Source organism: Schistocerca serialis, chromosome 1, assembly GCF_023864345.2.
Source record: "Schistocerca serialis cubense isolate TAMUIC-IGC-003099 chromosome 1, iqSchSeri2.2, whole genome shotgun sequence".
NCBI lineage: Eukaryota > Metazoa > Arthropoda > Insecta > Orthoptera > Acrididae > Schistocerca > Schistocerca serialis.
Window position 1 is genome coordinate 854815782 of NC_064638.1, and position 19511 is coordinate 854835292.

General features: G+C 39.7%; 1 protein-coding gene across 1 annotated transcript in view; it reads left to right on the forward strand.

The window, feature by feature from the left end:
- LOC126485348 (transcription initiation factor TFIID subunit 2) overlaps positions 1–19511 on the forward strand; it is a 114263-nt gene that overhangs the window by 32852 nt on the left and 61900 nt on the right. Inside the window, exon 11 of the mRNA XM_050108866.1 lies at positions 42–294. Coding sequence (XP_049964823.1) covers positions 42–294 — 253 coding nt within the window. The remainder of the gene's footprint in view (positions 1–41; positions 295–19511) is intronic.

Sequence of the window (19511 nt, forward strand, 5' to 3'; positions counted from 1 at the left end):
GATATGAATTGAGTGTGTAATAGTAATTAATGTACTTACAGTGCTGACTCACCTGTGTTGTGGATAAGACTGGATCCAGACATGACACTGTTGCGCTCTTGTGCAATAGAACAGCCAGATTACCAGTGGCAGTACCAACTCCGCCATGAAAGAGATGTTACTGCACAGATAGAAGCTATAGCAGCTCTAGAAAGATTTCCCACTCCTCCTACTCGTCTCGCTCTCACAGATACTATAGAAAATGAACAGACATATTATAAAGTACGTTGCCGTGCAGCACATTGCCTTACAAAGGTATGTATATGAGTGATTGTGTATCCTGTTATGCTTTAAAAATATTATCTGTTACCAGTTATTTTTAAAAACAGTGAATCAGTACAGTTCAATATGACTGGGAGGTAGTTACTGTTTTTCACAGTGCTTTCTAAAAAAATTACTGTCATCACAAATTTGACAGTACAGTAGAAAGAACTCATCATCTGGTTGCTATGATTCTGATTTTGAAGTTAAATGAGGGCATTTTGAATATTCTTCTAACACCACTGTATATTTCTTAAGTGAAGTAGATGAACGTGAAATTATGATGCTTTCTCTTCAGAAATGAACTTACCTTAAAATATACACATTTGGTGAATATTGATCATTTCAGAATGATGTGGTTTTCACAGTCTTATATATTATGTGATTTTCACTGTCTTACATATTATGCCCCCCCCCCCTCCATGAACCATGGACCTTGCCGTTGGTGGGGAGGCTTGCGTGCCTCAGCAATACAGATAGCCGTACTGTAGGTGCAACCACAACGGAGGGGTATCTGTTGAGAGGCCAGACAAACGTGTGGTTCTTGAAGAGGGGCAGCAGCCTTTTCGATAGTTGCAGGGGCAACAGTGTGGATGATTGACTGATCTAGCCTTGTAATACTAACCAAAACGGCCTTGCTGTGTTGGTACTCCGTACGGCTGAAAGCAAGGGGAAACTACAGCTGTAAATTTTCCTGAGGGCATGCAACTTTACTGTATGGTTAAATGATGATGGCGTCCTCTTGGGTAAAATATTCCAGAGGTAAAATAGTCCCCCATTTGGATCTCCAGGCGGGGGACTACTCGAGGACGTTGTTATCAGGAGAAAGAAAACTGGTGTTCTACGGATAGGAGTGTGGAATGTCACATCCCTTAATCGGGCAGGTAGGTTAGAAAATTTTAAAAGGGAAATGGATAGGTTAAAGTTAGATATAGTGGGAATTAGTGAAGTTCGGTGGCAGGAGGAACAAGACTTTTGGTCAGGCGAATACAGGGTTATAAATACAAAATCAAATAGGGGTAATGCAGGAGTGGGTTTAATAATGAATAAAAAAATAGGAGTGCGGGTAAGCTACTACAAAGAGCATAGCGAACGCATTATTTTGGCCAAGATACACACGAAGCCCACGCCTACTACAGTAGTACAAGTTTATATGCCAACTAGCTCTGCAGATGATGAAGAAATTGAAGAAATGTATGATGAAATAAAAGAAATTATTCAGATAGTGAAGGGACATGAAAATTTAATAGTCATGGGTGACTGGAATTCAGTAGTAGGAAAAGGGAGAGAAGGAAACGTAGTAGGTGAATATGGATTGGGGGAAAGAAATGAAAGAGGAAGCCGCCTGGTAGAATTTTGGACAGAGCACAAATTAATCATAACTAACACTTGGTTCAAGAATCATAAAAGAAGGTTGTATACACGGAAGAAGCCTGGAGATACTGACAGGTTTCAGATAGATTATATAATGGTAAGACAGAGATTTAGGAACCAGTTTTTAAATTGTAAGACATTTCCAGGGGCAGATGTGGACTCTGACCACAGTCTTTTGGTTATGAACTGTTGATTAAAACTGAAGAAACTGCAAAAAGATGGGAATTTAAGGAGATGGGTCCTGGAGAAACTGACTAAACCAGAGGTTGTACAGAGTTTCAGGGCGAGCATAAGGGAACAATTGACAGGAATGGGGGAAAGAAATACAGTAGAAGAAGAATGGGTAGCTTTGAGGGATGAAGTAGTGAAGGCAGCAGAGGATAAACTAGGTAAAAAGACGAGGGCTAATAGAAATCCTTGGGTAACAGAAGAAATATTGAATTTAATTGATGAAAGGAGAAAATATAAAAATGCAGTAAATGAAGCAGGCAAAAAGGAATACAAACGTCTCAAAAGTGAGATTGACAAGAAGTGTAAAGTGGCTAAGCAGGTATGGCTAGAGGACAAATGTAAGGATGTAGAGGCTTATCTCACCAGGGGTAAGATAGATACTGCCTACTGGAAAATTAAAGAGACCTTTGGAGAAAAGAGAACCACTTGTATGAATATGAAGAGCTCAGATGGAATCCCAGTTCTAAGCAACGAAGGAAAAGCAGAAAGGTGGAAGGAGTGTATAGAGGGTCTATACAAGGGCAATGTACTTGAGGATAATATTATGGGAATGCAAGAGCATGTAGATGAAGATGAAGTGGGAGATACGATACTCTGTGAAGAGTTTAACAGAGCACTGAAAGACCTAAGTCGAAACAAGGCCCCGGGAGTAGACAACATTCCATTAGAACTACTGACAGCCTTGGGAGAGCTAGTCCCGACAAAACTCTACCATCTGGTGAGCAAGATATATGAAACAGACGAAATACCCTCAGACTTCAAGAAGAATATAATAATTCCAATCCCAAAGAAAGCAGGTGTTAACAGATGCGAAAATTACTGAACTATCAGTTTAATAAGTCACGGCTGCAAAATACTAACGCAAATTCTTTACAGATGAATGGATAAAGTATTAGAAGCCGAACTCGGGGGAAATCAGTTTGGATTCCGTAGAAATATTGGAATACGTGAGGCAATACTGACCCTACGACTTATCTTAGAAGCTAGATTAAGAAAAGGCAAACCTACGTTTTTAGCATTTGTAGACTTAGTGAAAGCTTTTGACAATGTTGACTGGAATACTCTCTTTCAAATTCTAAAGGTGACAGGGGTAAAATACAGGGAGCGAAAGGCTATTTACAATTTGTACAGAAACCAGATGGCAGTTACAAGAGTCGAGGGGCATGAAAGGGAAGAGTGGTTGGGAAGGGAGTGAGACAGGGTTGTAGCCTCTCCCCGATGTTATTCAATCTGTATATTGAGCAAGCAGTGAAGGAAACAAAAGAAAAATTTGGAGTAGGTATTAAAATCCATGGAGAAGAAATAAGAACTCTGAGGTTCACCGATGACATTGTAATTCTGTCAGAGACAGCAGAGGACTTGGAAGAGCAGTTGAACGGAATGGATAGTGTCTTGAAAGGAGGATATAAGATGAACATCAACAAAAGCAAAATGAGGATAATGGAATGTAGTCGAATTAACTCAGGTGATGCTAAGGGGATTAGATTAGGAAATGAAACACTTAAAGTAGGAAAGGAGTTTTGCTATATGGGGAGCAACATAACTGATGATGGTCAAAGTAGAGAGGATGTAAAATGTAGACTGGCAATGGCAAGGAAAGTGTTTCTGAAGAAGAGAAATTTGTTAACATTGAGTATAGATCTAAGTGTCAGGAAGTCATTTCTGAAAGTATTTGTATGGAAGTGAAACGTGTACGATAAATAGTTTGGACAAGAAGAGAATAGAAGCTTTCGAAAAGTGGTGCTACAGAAGAATGCTGAAGATTAGATGGGTAGATCACATAACTAATGAGGAGGTATTGAATAGAATTGGGGAGAAGAGGAGTTTGTGGCACAACCTGACTAGAAGAAGGGATCGGTTGGTAGGACATGTTCTGAGGCATCGAGGGATCACCAATTTAGTATTGGAGGCCAGCGTGGAGGGTAAAAATCGTAGAGGGAGACGAAGAGATGAATACACTAAGCAGATTCAGAAGGATGTAGGTTGCAGTAGTTACTGGGAGATGAAGCAGCTTGCACAGGATAGAGTAGCATGGAGAGCTGCATCAAACCAGTCTCCAGACTGAAGACCACAACACCAAACAACAACAACAACGTATTATGGTAGAGAGTCAGAAATAAATTGTGAAATTTTTCAACCATCTCACATAAAGAACAGACTGGAATAAAATTGTGCTTCAGGTGGTATAATTCCAAGTATCGGTAAGGGAAACACTTAAAATAAAATTATACTTTTCATCATCAGAACTATACATCTTCCTTTTTTAAGGAAAGCAAGATTTTTGGATGAGGTTGGAAAGAGGGCAAACAGGTGATAGGTTGCTCAGACCCTGTGTCTGTTATGAGAAGGAAAGAAGGTAAAGACAAAGGAAAAGTGTCAGAATGTGAAATCAAAGATACTACATTGGTAAGCACAGTGCATGTTACAGTTAAGAAAGGACAGGAAGGACAGTCTGGGAAATATTGATGGAGGAAGAGAAAATGAAAAGTGGTAAGAGTAATGCAGTTAATAAAAAGGAAGAAAGGGTGAAAAAGCAGAGAGAAAGTGGCAGGGGAATGTGTGTGTGTGTGTGTGTGTGTGTGTGTGTGTGTGTGTGTGTGTGTGTGAGAGAGAGAGAGAGAGAGAGAGAGAGATAGTTAGTTAGTTTGGGGGGAGATTGTTGCTTAGTGGATTGATCCAGGTGGCTAGTATGATAGAGATATAGCAGGCATGCTGTAAAGAATGTTGAGTAACTGGATGTCCCTAAGTTAGACAGTTCATCTGTGTATGTTAGACAGTTCATCTGTGTATGTTGATGCATTCAATCAATTAGATGATGTATGTTTCGGTGTATCGACAAGCGCCGGCATGAAGATGAACACAAGAGCAGGGAAGGCTATGAGACAATGTCAGCCAATAGCTCCTGCCAGATTCGGGCACACAGTACTAGACCTACACTAGAAGAGCACTACGATAACAGTTATTAGTGATCCATATCCATTGCTTGTATAGACATAGTATATAGAGAAAGACATCGACTTTTTGAATGTCGCCTATCGCTTGTGACACATTCTTGTAATACAAAGTTAAGTATTGTCAATCTCCTTTATTGCAGTAAAAACTATTAGTGTGATTTGCTTGAATTATTGAATAACTATCCGAGAATGCAGCATCCTTTAGGCACCCTGTAAGAGACGAGTGGACAGAGAATGGAGCATTTCTTAAAGCGTGTGCCTCTTTGGTAAATATATCTGCTTCGACATCAAATCCCTCAACACCTATACTAATAACCTCCCTCAAGCTTTCCTACCACAGCAACCCTAGAGAGTTTGTGGAGAAACAAATCACCCAGGCAGTCTTTTCGTCCAACCTACATAGCTCTCATTTGTGAAAACATTAGCCTCCCCACCCCTCCACCATCTACACCCTCTCCCTTGTCACCCTTTTCTACCAGGACCTTCAATACTTCAATAGATTACTCTGATAGTGTGTAGACTACCACTTTACATACAGATGGCTTCAAATGTTGACACATTGACAGGGAGCATACTAAGTAACTAAATATATGAGTGTGTGGAAAACCAAAAATGTTCAATAGCTTCAAGACCAAATGACTTTAAGGGCTACTCAATATGATTACAGTCCATACTGTGTGCTTTGAAAAATTCTTGAAAAACAATGTGTACAAAAGGTATGTGTATGCAATTGTAAATTCGTGATCACAGTGTGGGCAAGTGAAAGCTTCATACAGTCCACAAGAAAACATTAGTAGCAGAAATCACTCATGTGCCTTCTATGGCACTAGAGTTCAAGTTCTTGTTCCTCACTGTACCATGGCTGTAACACTACCTTCATAGAAATGAAGCTATGAATCCAAATATGCATGTGCTCACCCACAGAGAAGATCACACAACATACCCTTTTTATGGTCTTCAGCCACACTGTTAGTAACTTGCTTGTTTCAGACAAGACCTTGTACTATTAATCTGCTTTACATGTAAGTGATGAAGTGGGCATCTGCTAATATAACCTCTACACAAGATGCTTCAGAGCTACTGTACAAGCACTTTTTCCTAGAAGTGATACATCCAATCCTTTTGGCTAAAATCTCTTTTAGGCAAACCAATAAAGCCAGATAGAATGCTAAACCTTAAAAGCTCTAAAAACTACTGGAAAATAAAAAAAATGAGAAAAGGAACTTCAGAATTTCAAATGAGAATATGAGGAAAAATTAGTGTTGTTGAAAAGAGCTATCAAAACTGATCACTTTTTGTCTAAGTTTTTCTGAATTTGCACCGTTGTGATCATATTATCAAAAAACACTTCTTGGAAACTTGCCAAGCCATGCCACACCATACCAATAAACTAAAGTGATTGGGAACTGTGAACACTAGAAAGGGTAACTGGCATTTTCACATCTAGTGTCATTACTGTGGCCTAACAGGAGCCATTTTGGTGACACATTGTCAAAGCATTCTGTGCTGGTATTCAGTTTGACTCATGCCATATTTTGACAAAGAGACATTTGATGTGCTTAGGCTACTCCAAGAATGTCACCAAAAATGCACATGTAAAATAAGAGAAAGGCCACTTTTTTGTAGAGGACTGGTGTGTGGTGCACAGAATCACACAATAGGAAACAATTACCACTCACTTTTGAGGTCTTGCTCTTTTGCTAGTAAGAATATGCACATTCAAGCACATGGCCACAGACACCCAAAGTCTTGCCACTACCACAGGTTTGGGTGCTGTGTGAATATTTCTACTCTTACTAGAAAAAGAGCATGAACTTGAAACCTAGTGTTAACTGCTTTCTATTATGTGTTTTTGCACACCACACACCAGTCTGCTGTAGGTAAATGGTTGTCTTTCCCTTACTTAACATATTGTATAGGGACATTTGCGATACAGTTTATTGTGTCAGTCACTATACAGAGTCATTTATCTGCACCTAGGGATACAGTTGCACAACAGAAATAAGAATGTGACATCTCAAGAAATTGATTTCTGTGCATTTAATTTGTGCCTAACTAATTTAATATTATTTAAAAAGAAGAACGTAAATGTTTTTGGATATGAGCTCTACATTCAGGTGGTGTTATTTTTGCCATGAATCTTCTAAAAAAATTGAAACTGTATGATGATATCAGTTTCATAATTGTTTAGGAATGTGGCCTGCCAGTTTCTAAATCCTTCTGCAGATGGTTGCAGAAAAGATTTCAAAATAGTACACTTTATGTAGAGAAGCTATTCCAGCCTCAGTCAAACTAGCTGTCACACTCTGGTTTCTTGCCAGTGGTGAATATTTCACCAGCCTGTTGTATATATTTAAAATTTCAAAATAAATCATCTCATGTGTAGTCCCAGATATGCATGAAGCCATAATTATTTCATTGAGAGGCTCTGTGAAGCTAAAGATAATACTATTTTTATTGACAGGATATTTTATTTTAATAATGATTCTTTAAAGAATACAACTTTATCAGCTACATTTATGCGTATTACTTAAATATGTCTAACAGTACTTGTACAATTTGGTTATGAGGGGCCTCTGAATTTCCGATGAGGGTTTCATGATGTTGCGACAAAAGAAAGGAAGAGTTAGGAGAGAATAAATGATTGCTATTTGTGCTTTAGGATGTTGATGGCGAAGAATGGTTTGGAGGTGCTGTCACCTCAAGTGGTGTGTTACTTGGAACATTTGAATTCATTATCCTTCTATAATATCTCATTTGTAGTTATAGAAAAACATCATTATTTTCTTGCTGAAGTTATTCGGAACATGCTCTCCGTAAACTGCAAATTCATCTCAATTTTGAAGTGCCTGTACTAATTCTTTCATGTAGTTTTTTTGATCTGTGCTTTTCCTCCTGTTGGGTATTGGTGCAATGAATACTAATGTGACTGTGCAAATGCAAGTGGCTAGCGTCAACTGCCATTTTTATGTTATTGGCCACCCTTTGTTTGATTCATGAGTAAACAAACTGTTTTGCACATTCAGTCATTGGCAAATATTAAAAGAAACAGGTTATACCTTGGGTCAAGCAGCAAAGGTCAGATAAATAACAACAATGAGAGTACAGAAGGTTCTGTTATAACATGTGGTATTAATATGCTGGTGAGGAAATACTAATTTAATCAATATTATGAATATGAAATTTAAAAGAATGCAAAATCCTCCAAGATTGCCAAAATTTCACAGAAGCTCAAAATTTAGCACAAACTTCAATGTGAGATGCTTTTAATAGTTTCTACAATGAAACTCTGCCTCAAAATCTGGCAGAAAATCCAAAGATTCTGGTCGTATGTAAAATACACCAGCGGCAAGACATAGTCAATACCTTCACTGCATAATAACAATGATGATGTTATTGGTGACAGTGCCACTAAAGCAGAGTTACTAAACGTGGTTTTCCAAAATTCCTTAACAAAAGAAGATGAAGTAAATATTTCAGAATTTGAAATGAGAATAACTGCCAGCATGAGTAACATAGAAGTACATACCCTCAGCATCGTGAAACATCTTAAACCACTTAAGAAAGACAAGGATCCTTGTCCACATTGTATACCAGTCAGGGTCCTTTCAGAGTATGCCGATATAATAGCAGTCATATACAACCACTCACGCATAGAAAGATCCACAAGTTTGCACAAGTCACCCCAATACCTAAAGGCGGGTCCACACTAAGGACGCCGCGCCGTGCTGCTGCACTTCGCGCACCGCTGTAACAGAGAGGAGTGTGCCATCCGCGCCCCGCCACGCCGCTCCGAGGCGCGCACTATGTTCCAGTTGGAGCGTGCGCACGGTCTGAAGATGGAGCGAGCCGAAGCCCTGTCTAAACTGAGCACGCGCAAACGCGCCACTTCCTTTGATGTACCGACAACAGCCGGAAAACTGCGCGGCACGACGCGGTGCAGCGCAGTTCGCTGTCCACACTGAGCGCGCAGAGCCGTTCTGCTCATGGCGTGCTCAGTGTGGACCTGCCTTAAGAAAGGAAACAGGAGAAATCCACAGAATTAACAGACTCATATCACTAACATCAATTTGCAGTAGGGTTTTGGAAGATATACTGTGCTCAGACATTATGAATCACCTCAAAGAAAGTGACTTATTGACAAATAGCCAACATGGATTCAGAAAATATTGTTCTTTTAAAACACAGTTAGGTTTTTATTCTCATGAAGTAATGAGTGCTGTCAACAGGACATGTCAAATTGATTCCATATTTTTAGATTTCCAGAAGGTTTTTGACACCATTCCTCACAAGTGACTTCTAATTAAATTGCATGCCAATGGAGTATCATCTCAATTGTGCGACTAGATTCATGATTTTCTGTCGGAAATGTCACAGTTCATAATAACTGATGGAAAGTCATTGAGTAAAACAGAAGTAATACCTGGCATACCTCAAGGAAGTGTTATAGGCCCACTGTTATTCCTGATCTGTTGTTGTTGTTGTTGTTGTTGTTGTTGTTGTGGTCTTCGGTCCAAAGACTGGTTTGATGCACCCCTCCATGCTACTCTATCCTGTGCGAACTGCTTCATCTCTGAGTAACTACAGCATCCTACATCCTTCTGAATCTGCTTACTATAGTCATCTTTTGGTCTCCCTGTACGATTTTTGCCTCCTACACTTCCATCCAGTTATAAGTTGGTGATCCGTTGGTGTCTCAGGATGTGTCCTATCAACCCATCCCTTCTTTTGGTCAAGTAGTACCACAAATTTCTTGTCTTCCCAATACTATTCAGTACCTCCTCATTAGTTATGTGACTACCCATCTAATCTTCAACATTCTTCTGTAGCACCATATTTTGAAAGCTTCTATTCTCGTTTTGTTTAAACTGTTATTGTCCATATTTCACTTCCATACATGGCAACACTCCAGACAAATACTTTCAGAAAAGACTTCCTAACTCTTAAATCTATATTTGATGTTAAAAATTTCTCTTCTTCAGGAATTCTTTTCTTGCCATTTCAGGTCTACATCTTAAATCCTCTCTACTTTGACCATTATCAGTTGTTTTGCTGCCCAAATAGCAAAACTCGTGTACTGCTTTAAGTGTCTTGTTTCCTAGTCTGATTCCCAAAGCATGACCTGATCTAATTCCATTACCTTTGGTTTGGTTTTACTGTTGATCATTTTATACTCATGTTTCAATACATTGCCCATTCCGCTCAACTGCCCTTCAAAGTCGTTTGCTGCATCTGACAGAACTACATGTCATCGACAAAGCTCAAAGTTTTTATTTCTTTTCCCTGAACTTTAATTCCTACTCCAAATTTTTCTTTGGTTTCCTTTACTACTTGTTCATGTACAGATTGAATAACACCAGGGATAGGCAGCAACCCTGTTTGACTCCTTTCTCAACCAATGCTTCCCTTTCAGGGCCCTCAACTCTTATTACAGCCGCCTGGTTTTTGCACAAATTGTAAATAGCCTTTCGCTCTATATATTTTACTCCTGCTAGATTCAGAATTTCAAACATAGTATTCCAGTCAACATTGTCGAAAGCTTTCTCTAAGACTACAAGTGCTATAAATGTAGGCTTACCTTTACTTAATCTATCTTCTAAGTTAAGTCGTAAGGTCGGTATTGCCTTGTGTATTCCTACATTTCTCTGGAATCCAAACTTACCTTTCCTGAAGTCGACTTCTACACTACTGGCCATTAAAATTGCTACACCACAAAGATGACGTGCTACAGATGCGAAATTTAACCGACAGGAAGAAGATGCTGTGATATGCAAATGATTAGCTTTTCAGAGCATTCACACAAGGTTGGTGCTGGTGGCGACACCTACAATGTGCTGACATGAGGAAAGTTTCCAACCGATTTCTCATACACAAACAGCAGTTGACTGGCATTGCCTGATGAAACGTTGTTGTGATGCCTCGTGTAAGGAGGAGAAATGCGTACCATCACGTTTCAGAGTTTTGATAAAGGTCAGATTGTAGCCTATCGCGATTGCGGTTTATTGTATTGCGACATTGCTGCTCGCGTTGGTCGAGGTCCAATGACTGCTGGCAGAATATGGAATCGCAGGGTTCAGGAGGGTAATATGGATCGCTGTGCTGGATCCCAACGGCCTCATATCACTAGCAGTCAAGATGACAGGCATGTTATCTGCATGGCTGTAATGGATCGTGCAGCCATGTCTTGATCCCTGAGTCAACAGATGGGGACGTTTGCAAGACAACAACCATCTGCACGAACAGTTCGATGACGTTTGCAGCTGATGGACTATCAGCTCGGAGACCGTGGCTGCGATTACCCTTGACGCTGCATCACAGACAGGAATGCCTGCGATGGTGTACTCGACGATGAACCTGGGTTTTTTCGGATGAATCCATGTTCTGTTTACAGCATCATGATGGTCGCATCCGTGTTTGGCGACATCGCGGTGAATGCACATTGGAAGCGGGTATTCGTCATTGCCATACTGGCGTATCACCCGGCCTGATGGTATGGGGTGTCATCGGTTACACGTCTCGGTCGCCTCTTGTTCGCATTGACGGCACTTTGAACAGTGGACGTTACATTTCAGATGTGTTACAACCTGTGGCTCTATCCTGCATTCGGTCCCTGCGAAACCTCACATTTCAGCAGGATAATGCACAACCGCAGTTGCAGGTCCTGTACGGGCCTTTTCTGGATACAGAAAATGTTTGACTGCTGCCCTGGCCAGCACATTCTCCAGATCTCTCACCAATTGAAAATGTCTGGTCAATGGTGGCCAAGCAACTGTCTCGTCACAATACATCAGTCACTACTCTTGATGAACTGTGGTATTGTGTTGAAGCTGCATGGGCAGCTGTACCTGTACACGCTATCCAAGCTCTGTTTGACTCAATGCCCAGGCGTATCAAGGCCGTTGTTGCGGCCAGAGGTGGTTGTTCTGGGTACTTATTTCTCAGGATCTATGCACTCAAATTGCGTGAAAATGTAATCACATCTCAGTTCTGGTATAATATATTTGTCCAGTGAATACCCGTTTATCATCTGCATTTCTTCCTGGTGTAGCAATTTTAATGGCCAGTAGTGTATCAGTTTTTCCATTTTTCTGTACTTTACAGTATTTTGCAACCATGACATATTAAACTGATAGTTCACTAATTTTCACACCTATGAGCACGTGCTAACTTTGGAATTGGGATTATTACATTCTCCTTGAAGTCTGAGGATATTTCACCTGTCTCATACCTTTTGCACACCAGATGGAAGGGTTCTGTCATGGCTGGCTCCCCGAAGGCTATCAGTAGCTCTAACAGAATATCGTCTACTCCCAGGGCCTCGTTTCAACTTAAATCTATCAGAGCTCTGTCAAATTCTTCCTGCAGTATCGTATCTCCCCTCTCATCTTCATCCTCGTGCACTTCCTTTTATACAATATTGCCTTCAAATTTATCTCCCATGTACCGATCCTCCATAGACTCCTTACACCTTTCAGCTTTCTATTCTTTGCTTAGGGCTGGTTTCACATCTGAGATCTTGATATTCATGCAGCTGATCTACAAAAACAATTTAGGAGACAATCTGTGCAGCCCTCTGAGATTGTTTGTAGATGATATTAATCGGAATGAATTGTAAAATGATTTAGATGAGATATCTGTAGGGTGCAGAAAGTGACAATTCATGAAAAGTGTGAAGTCATTGACATAAGCACTAAAAAGAATGTGCTAAATTGCAGTTATTCTACAACTCAGGCAAATCTAAAGACTGTAAATCAACTACATACTTAGGGATTGCAATTATAAATAACTTAAATTGGAAAAGTCATGTAGATAATGTTATGGGGGAAGCAAACTAAAGACCGATTTGTTGGCAAAACACTGAGAAAATGTAACAAATGTACTTTAGAGACCACTACACTACACTTGTCCACCATCTTCTGGAGTATTGCTGTGCAGTGTGGGATCTGCATCAGATGGGACTGACGGAGGACATCTAGAAAGTTCAGAGGAGGACATCTCATTTAGTATTATCGTGAAATAAGGGAGAGAGTGCCATGGATATGATACACAAATTTTGATGGCAGTCATCAAAACAAAGCCGTTTTTTGCCACTGCAGGACCTTCTTGTGAAATTTCAATCACCAACTTTCTCCTCAGAGTGTGAAAGTATTCTGTTGTTGTCCACCTACATAGGAAGAGGTGATGAGAATAATGAAACAAGAGAAATCAGACCTCACACAAAAAGATTTAAGTGTTCATTTTGCCTGCATGCTGCTTGATAGTGGAACGATAGGGGTTGCTGCACCCTCTGCCATGCATTTAATTGTGAATTGCAGAGTAATCATGTAGATGCAGATGTAGATGTAGATGAGATGAATACATGTAATTTTTAGTCAGAATTAGAAATAAAAATGATACGAAAGGTTCTGTTGTAATGTATAGTACTACTATGTGGATGAGGGAATATTAGTTTACTGTGTATATATATGCTTTAATTTTTGGTTAGAATTAAAAACAATCCTTACATATGTATTGTGTGTTTATTGTGTATTGACCAAGGGACCTAGAAATGATGATGATGCTTCATTCCGCCTTAGCCGTCAGTGGTCAACCACAGGCCACAGCAGTCCATCCACCTCACCGCCACCCCACACCAAACCCAGGGTTATTGTGTACTGTCTGGTTTGGCCCCCAGGGCCCCTCCCCCCTCCTTCCCCCCAGGAATGTCTCTTACCAGACAAGTCTAACCGCAAATGTTTGTGTGGTAGAGTAATTATGTTGTACGCGTATGTGGAGACAGTGTTTGTGCAGCAATTGCCGACATAGTGTAACTGGGTAGGAATAAGGGGAATCAGCCCGCATTCACTGAGGCAGATGGAAAACAGCCTGAAAAACCATCCTCAGGCTGGCCGGCACACCAGACCTCGACACAAATCCGCTGGGCAGATTCGTGTCAGTGACTGGCATGCCTTCCCGCTCGGGAAGCAGTGTGTTAGACTGTGTGGCTAGCCGGGCAGGCTTACATATTTATAAATGAATAATTAATATTTCTCATTGTAGTCCAGCTAAATCAGTGTACCACATTATATAAATTATGAAATAAAATAAAATACTTATTTTTATATCCTGCCTGGAAGGCGGAGTGTGGATCTGCTCCTGTAAACTGAAAGGTAGGCAGAATGTAGGAAGTGAGTAGGAGCATGTGAGGTAAAATCTCAGTACTGCTATTAAAGTAAAAGTGGTTTTACTATATCTCAGCACACTAAAATATGAGAATACATAACTTTGTACTGAGGAGCACGTAGGTGCGAAGCCAGATGTATCAGAGCTAACACAGGAAAAATTAGTAGTGGCTCGCCCACTATGAAAATGAAACAATATTGGTTGGTCATCTACTCGGAATCAAATCGGGAGAATCTGGAGCGGCACTCGTAGAGCTGCACAGTGCTGGCTAGAGGGCGCTGTCATCAGTGTCAGTGTCATAGTGCCAACCTAAGAACTTGTGCCTACTCTGTGGCATTGTAGCTATCGATACCATACTTACTTCATTGAGAGTCTGTCCATCTGCATCGCTTTCATTGCAGGTTGTATGCTTACTTCCTGTGAATTACATGTCTTGTAGTAAAAGCTGTAATGGGTGGAAACCAAACCAATTAGACTTTTTGGAGATGAATCACTTTCTTTGACAAACATAATTTCATATTAACTCTCCTGAACTGTGATTTTATAGGGCAGGCCTGTGCAGAGATATAGCAAGATTATCTATGCCGGTCACAGCACATTTTTCTGTGACTGGAGGCACTGATTCACAGTAGTGGCCTGGTAAAACCAATCCACACTCATAATAAACAAGTGAAGACATGTTAGAGATGGAACTAGACATGTAAATAAATAAATAAGCAATGAAAGTGCCAATATGCCTGCTGCAATAAATCTTGGCCCACATCTCTCTAGAGGAAGAACACCATGGGATTCGAGGGCAAGCAGAAGTACTATCTGAAGACTTCTGCATGATAGTTCTTTATGTCTGTATCACTTCTGTGTATATAAAACATTAAGTGTACATGATTTTCAGACAAGAAACATCTTTGTCACCTAGTTCAAATATCAAAACACAAACTGCCATGTTGTGGACTCATAAAACTACTTTAAAATCTAAAGGTGAGGTAAATATGAACAATGGTGACTATTAGTCAGAAGAAAACCCTCATTGGTTATGTCAGTAAAAAAACCAGCTAGTATGGAGCATAAATACCTTATTTTCTTGATGAACAAATGAGTGATTAGTGGTATTCTGAATTTCTTCAACATGAACGGACAGGGTTGTTAGATGTTCCATTAGCATCATGGCTGGTAATGTGGTTGCAGCAAAATGGGTGTCTAGAATGTTTTCTCTTGTTAGCTAAGCATACTTTTATTAAAGCATGAAAGACATTGTCTAGCAACAGTGTCCCACAAGGCATAGGAAAGGTAAAATTAAAAAAGCATGTCAGTTGTTTGACGATGCAGACATACTTTGGGATATTCAAATGCGCAAAGAGAGGTGTGACAATGCTTGAAACAAGGTGAAAAGCATTTTAAACAAATTTTTCCTTAAACTTAAAACTGCAATGTTGTATAATAATCTGTTATAATTGTTACAGTAGCAAATAAAATTTATTCAAAGTAAAAAATGTAAAAAAAGAAAAGATTGTCCTGGCCATGATGTTAAATAGTACATACAACTTTATTTTTATTTCTTCAAATGTTGCTCAAACCATCAGCTCCATAAAGAATTATTGATGATGTCATCAAATGACTCTAAATCCAAAAATATCCCTTTTGACTAAAAATATTCAGTTTTGAGATATCTTTTCAATGGTACTAATTTTTTCCTTGTTCTTATTTGGAATACTGAAGTTGAGTTTTATTTTCTCCATTTTCCAGCTGTTTCCAGGCATTGTAAGGTTCACCATCTGATCATCCTAATCGGATTTCCGAAAATGTGTCTTACTTAAAAAAAAATCGGTTGCACCATTTCTAAGAAAAAGTAAGGGGAAGATAGGTCTGAAGACCTTGCATATGCCACGGTGGTTTGAAAAGTTCTCGGAATCACCATGAGAGGTCAGCACTAGCACAATGAGCTGTTCACGTGATATTCATTGGACTGTTGCCAGTAAACATGTACCACGTCAGTGCTCTTGGAAGAGAGGTGTGGCAGTGATGTGGCTCTGTTGTTCCCGTGCAGTGATTTGCAAAGATGGAAAAAATTGAGATCCGAGTAGTGATTAAGTACTTGAAAGGTATGAAAGCAAAGGACATTCATGCCGATTTCTAGAATACACTGGGGGACTCTGCTCCTTCTTGTTCAACTGTTGCCAGGTGGACAAATGCATTTAAATTTGGTCGGGAGAGCTTAGATGATGACCCATGCAGTGGTCGGCCAAGATGTCTCACTAGTCGAGAAATCGTAGCAAAAGTACACAAAATGGTCATGGACGATTGCGGATTGAAAGTGCATGAAATTGCTTGTGCTTTCCAGATGTCATCTGAAAGGGTATATCACATTTTAACTGAAGAATTAGAAATGAAAAAATTATCTGCAAGATGGGTGCCGCCACTCTTGATGCTGGATCAAAAACGCTTGAGGATGGACATATCAGAACAATGTTTGGCTCGTTTTAGGAGAAACGAACAAGATTTTTTGCGCCGGTTTGTGACCACTCATAAAACTTGGGTGCGCTACTATGTCCCAGAGACAAACAACAGTCAAAGCATTGGAAACATGCTGATTCTCTGCCACCAAAGAAAGCAAAGACAATTGCTTCATCAGGAAAGGTCATGGCATCAGTGCTCTGGTATGTGAATTGGATTCTGTTTGTAGATTATCTCCCCACTGGGCTAACAATTACCGGAGAATACTATGCTAACATTCTGGACAAATTGCAACAAAAGATATGCAAAAAAAAGGCCAGGTTTAGCAAGGAAGAAAGTTATCTTCCATCAAGACAATGTTCACCCACACACATGTGCCTTTACCATGGCAAAATTACACTAACTAAGGTATGAATTGTTGCCACACCCACCGTGTTCACCTGATATGGCTCTGTCAGACTTCTATCTCTTCCCAAAACTGAAAATTTTTCTTGGTGGACGAATATTCACTTCAAATGAAGAATTGATACCTGGAGTTGACAAGCTATTTTGCAGGCCTGAAGGAAACTCATTTTCAAGATGAGATCAAGGCATTGGAGCATCGTTGGACCAAGTGCATTAATCTACAAGGATACTACAGTGAAAAATAAAATAAATTTCAGTTACGTAAGTACTTTTTTTGTATTCCATTCGAAGAACTTTTCAAACCACCCTTGTATATGCAAGTGCGTGACATCTGCTCTTCAATAAGTGTTCTTGTTGTGCCCTCAGTTCCAAGCCTGTTTAGTGCACCTCTCTGTGCTAGCCTATCCTGTGACAGTCTGTTCTTTTCATGACTACAGTAACCTACATCCAGTTGAACTTGTTTACTGTATTCAAGTCTTTGTCTCAATTTACAATTCCCCCTCGCTCCTCCCTCCCCCTACACCTCCATTACCAAACTGATGATTTCGAGATGCCATAGGATTTGTTCTAACAACCAATACTTTTAATCTTTCTGATTAATTTGGATTGTCTCTTTTTGTCACTGTCAGGAATGTTTTGTTATTGCCCTCTGTCTTATTGCTGTACCAATTGTTGTATGCATTTTGTTGAGATTGGGTTGCATGGTCTCATTCCTCATTCCATGAAGAGTGCTTTTTTCCTTTTCTGTAGCGGGATTAGTGTTCATGCTGTTTTGATCAATCTGCTTTTGAATTGTTGGCAATTGTTTCACAGCTTTTTCTTTGATTCTTCCAAGAGAATAGTTGGATCCTGCTAATGCCAAATTTGAGGATTTGTGCCTTCTTTTACTTAGTGAGCTTCTGAGGTTTTATATAAGGGACAATGGAGAAAAAGTAGGTAAACTGTTTATTATTTCAGAAGTAATCACCATAACTGTTGAAAGATTTCATCAGCTTCTAAACCAAATTCCACTCCAAGAATTTGGCTGTTTCTGCCCTGATTTTCTTAGATTTCTAACTTAATTTCTGCAAACTGGATCTTCTTATTCTGAATTCATTTTTTAACTTGTTTCTTGCCCATAAAAGTTTGTTATTTGTTTCCACTTTCTGGCAGTAAAGTTCAGTTCACTTTGTTTCCAGTATTTGAGTGTACAAATTGTCTTTTAACTGTTTATGTGATTCACTTATACTTTTATTCATTTCTTTAGTTTAACTGCCCGGTTGATCTTTGAATTCTCTGAGCTATTCACATAAGTTGTTATTTGTTTCTTTTAATTTACTATTCATCTTTGTATGGTTCACTTATGTTTTTGTTATACATTTCTTTTAATTTACTGTACTATCTTCTACCAATCTATTTCCCTTTTTTAAACTCTGTAACTCACCTACCCAAGTAAGCGATGCAACAGTCCACATTCCGACCTATAGAATGCCAGTTTTGTCTTTCCTGATGATGAAATCCTGTGGACTGGTCCCGACCCAGACTATTTTATCTCCTGAATATTTTAATGAAGAGAATTCCATCATCATTAAGCCATGCAGTAGAGCTGCTACTCTCAGGCAAAATGACAGCAGTAGTTTCCTCTTGCTTTGGCACTTGCCACACCAACATAGCAAGGCCATGTTTATGTATGTTAAAAGATCAGATCAATCAATTAACTGGAGTTTTGCCCTGCCCATACTGAAAAAGCTGCTGCTCATCCTCAGGACTCGCAGGTGTGTATGGCTTCTGGCCTCTGTTGCAGTTTCAGTTACAGTATGGCTGTCTGTATCATTGACTCATGCAAGTCACCCTACATTGCCAAGACCTACATTGCGGTGGGGCGGGTTGCTCTCTCACTACCCTTTTAACAATCAGTCCACCTACCTGGATAGGTTTCAGATTGTCTGCTCTTCACTCTGCATTGACGAAAAGTTAGCTAAATACCCACCACGCAAAGGCCACATAACTCCAGTCCATGGGCAGCATTTAAAAGTTAGTTTAAGTATCGGGTGTTCAGGCTTCTTGCATGACTCATTTGAAAAATGTCTAAAATTTCCTGTAAGCTTGTTTATTGTCTTTGAAACTCAGGAAATAGCTATCAAGTCCTTATTTAATATCCTGACAGTAATTATGCAATGTTACTGACTGTGCCTGTAACAAGTTCACACCAAAAAGCAGCCAGAAGATATTTCGTCCGACCCAGTATTTTAAATGTCCTAAACAGTCATTGACCCATGACTACTTGCAAGTTAACACTGTCAGTTGTTCAATAGTCTTCTTGTACAGAAATGCTCGCCGTAACGTCTCGTAATTTGCACGAAACACACTACACGTAGTTTATGTACGGCTTGAAATATTCACATGCGAAATGTCCTAAAATAAGTCACTCACAAAGCTCAAACTTTCTCAAAATATACAACACTGTAGTCACTTCATCAACTACACGAGAACAGATCATATGTGTGGATTTATTCATTTTGGTACAAATTTGATCAGGCGATTTAACACAGGTGTTTAACAGAAGACAGTTCCTGAACAACTATCTCAACTCATAGATCTGAAGCACAAAGCCCTATTCAAATGTGCAGGAAGCACTGAATTCCTATTGGCTAG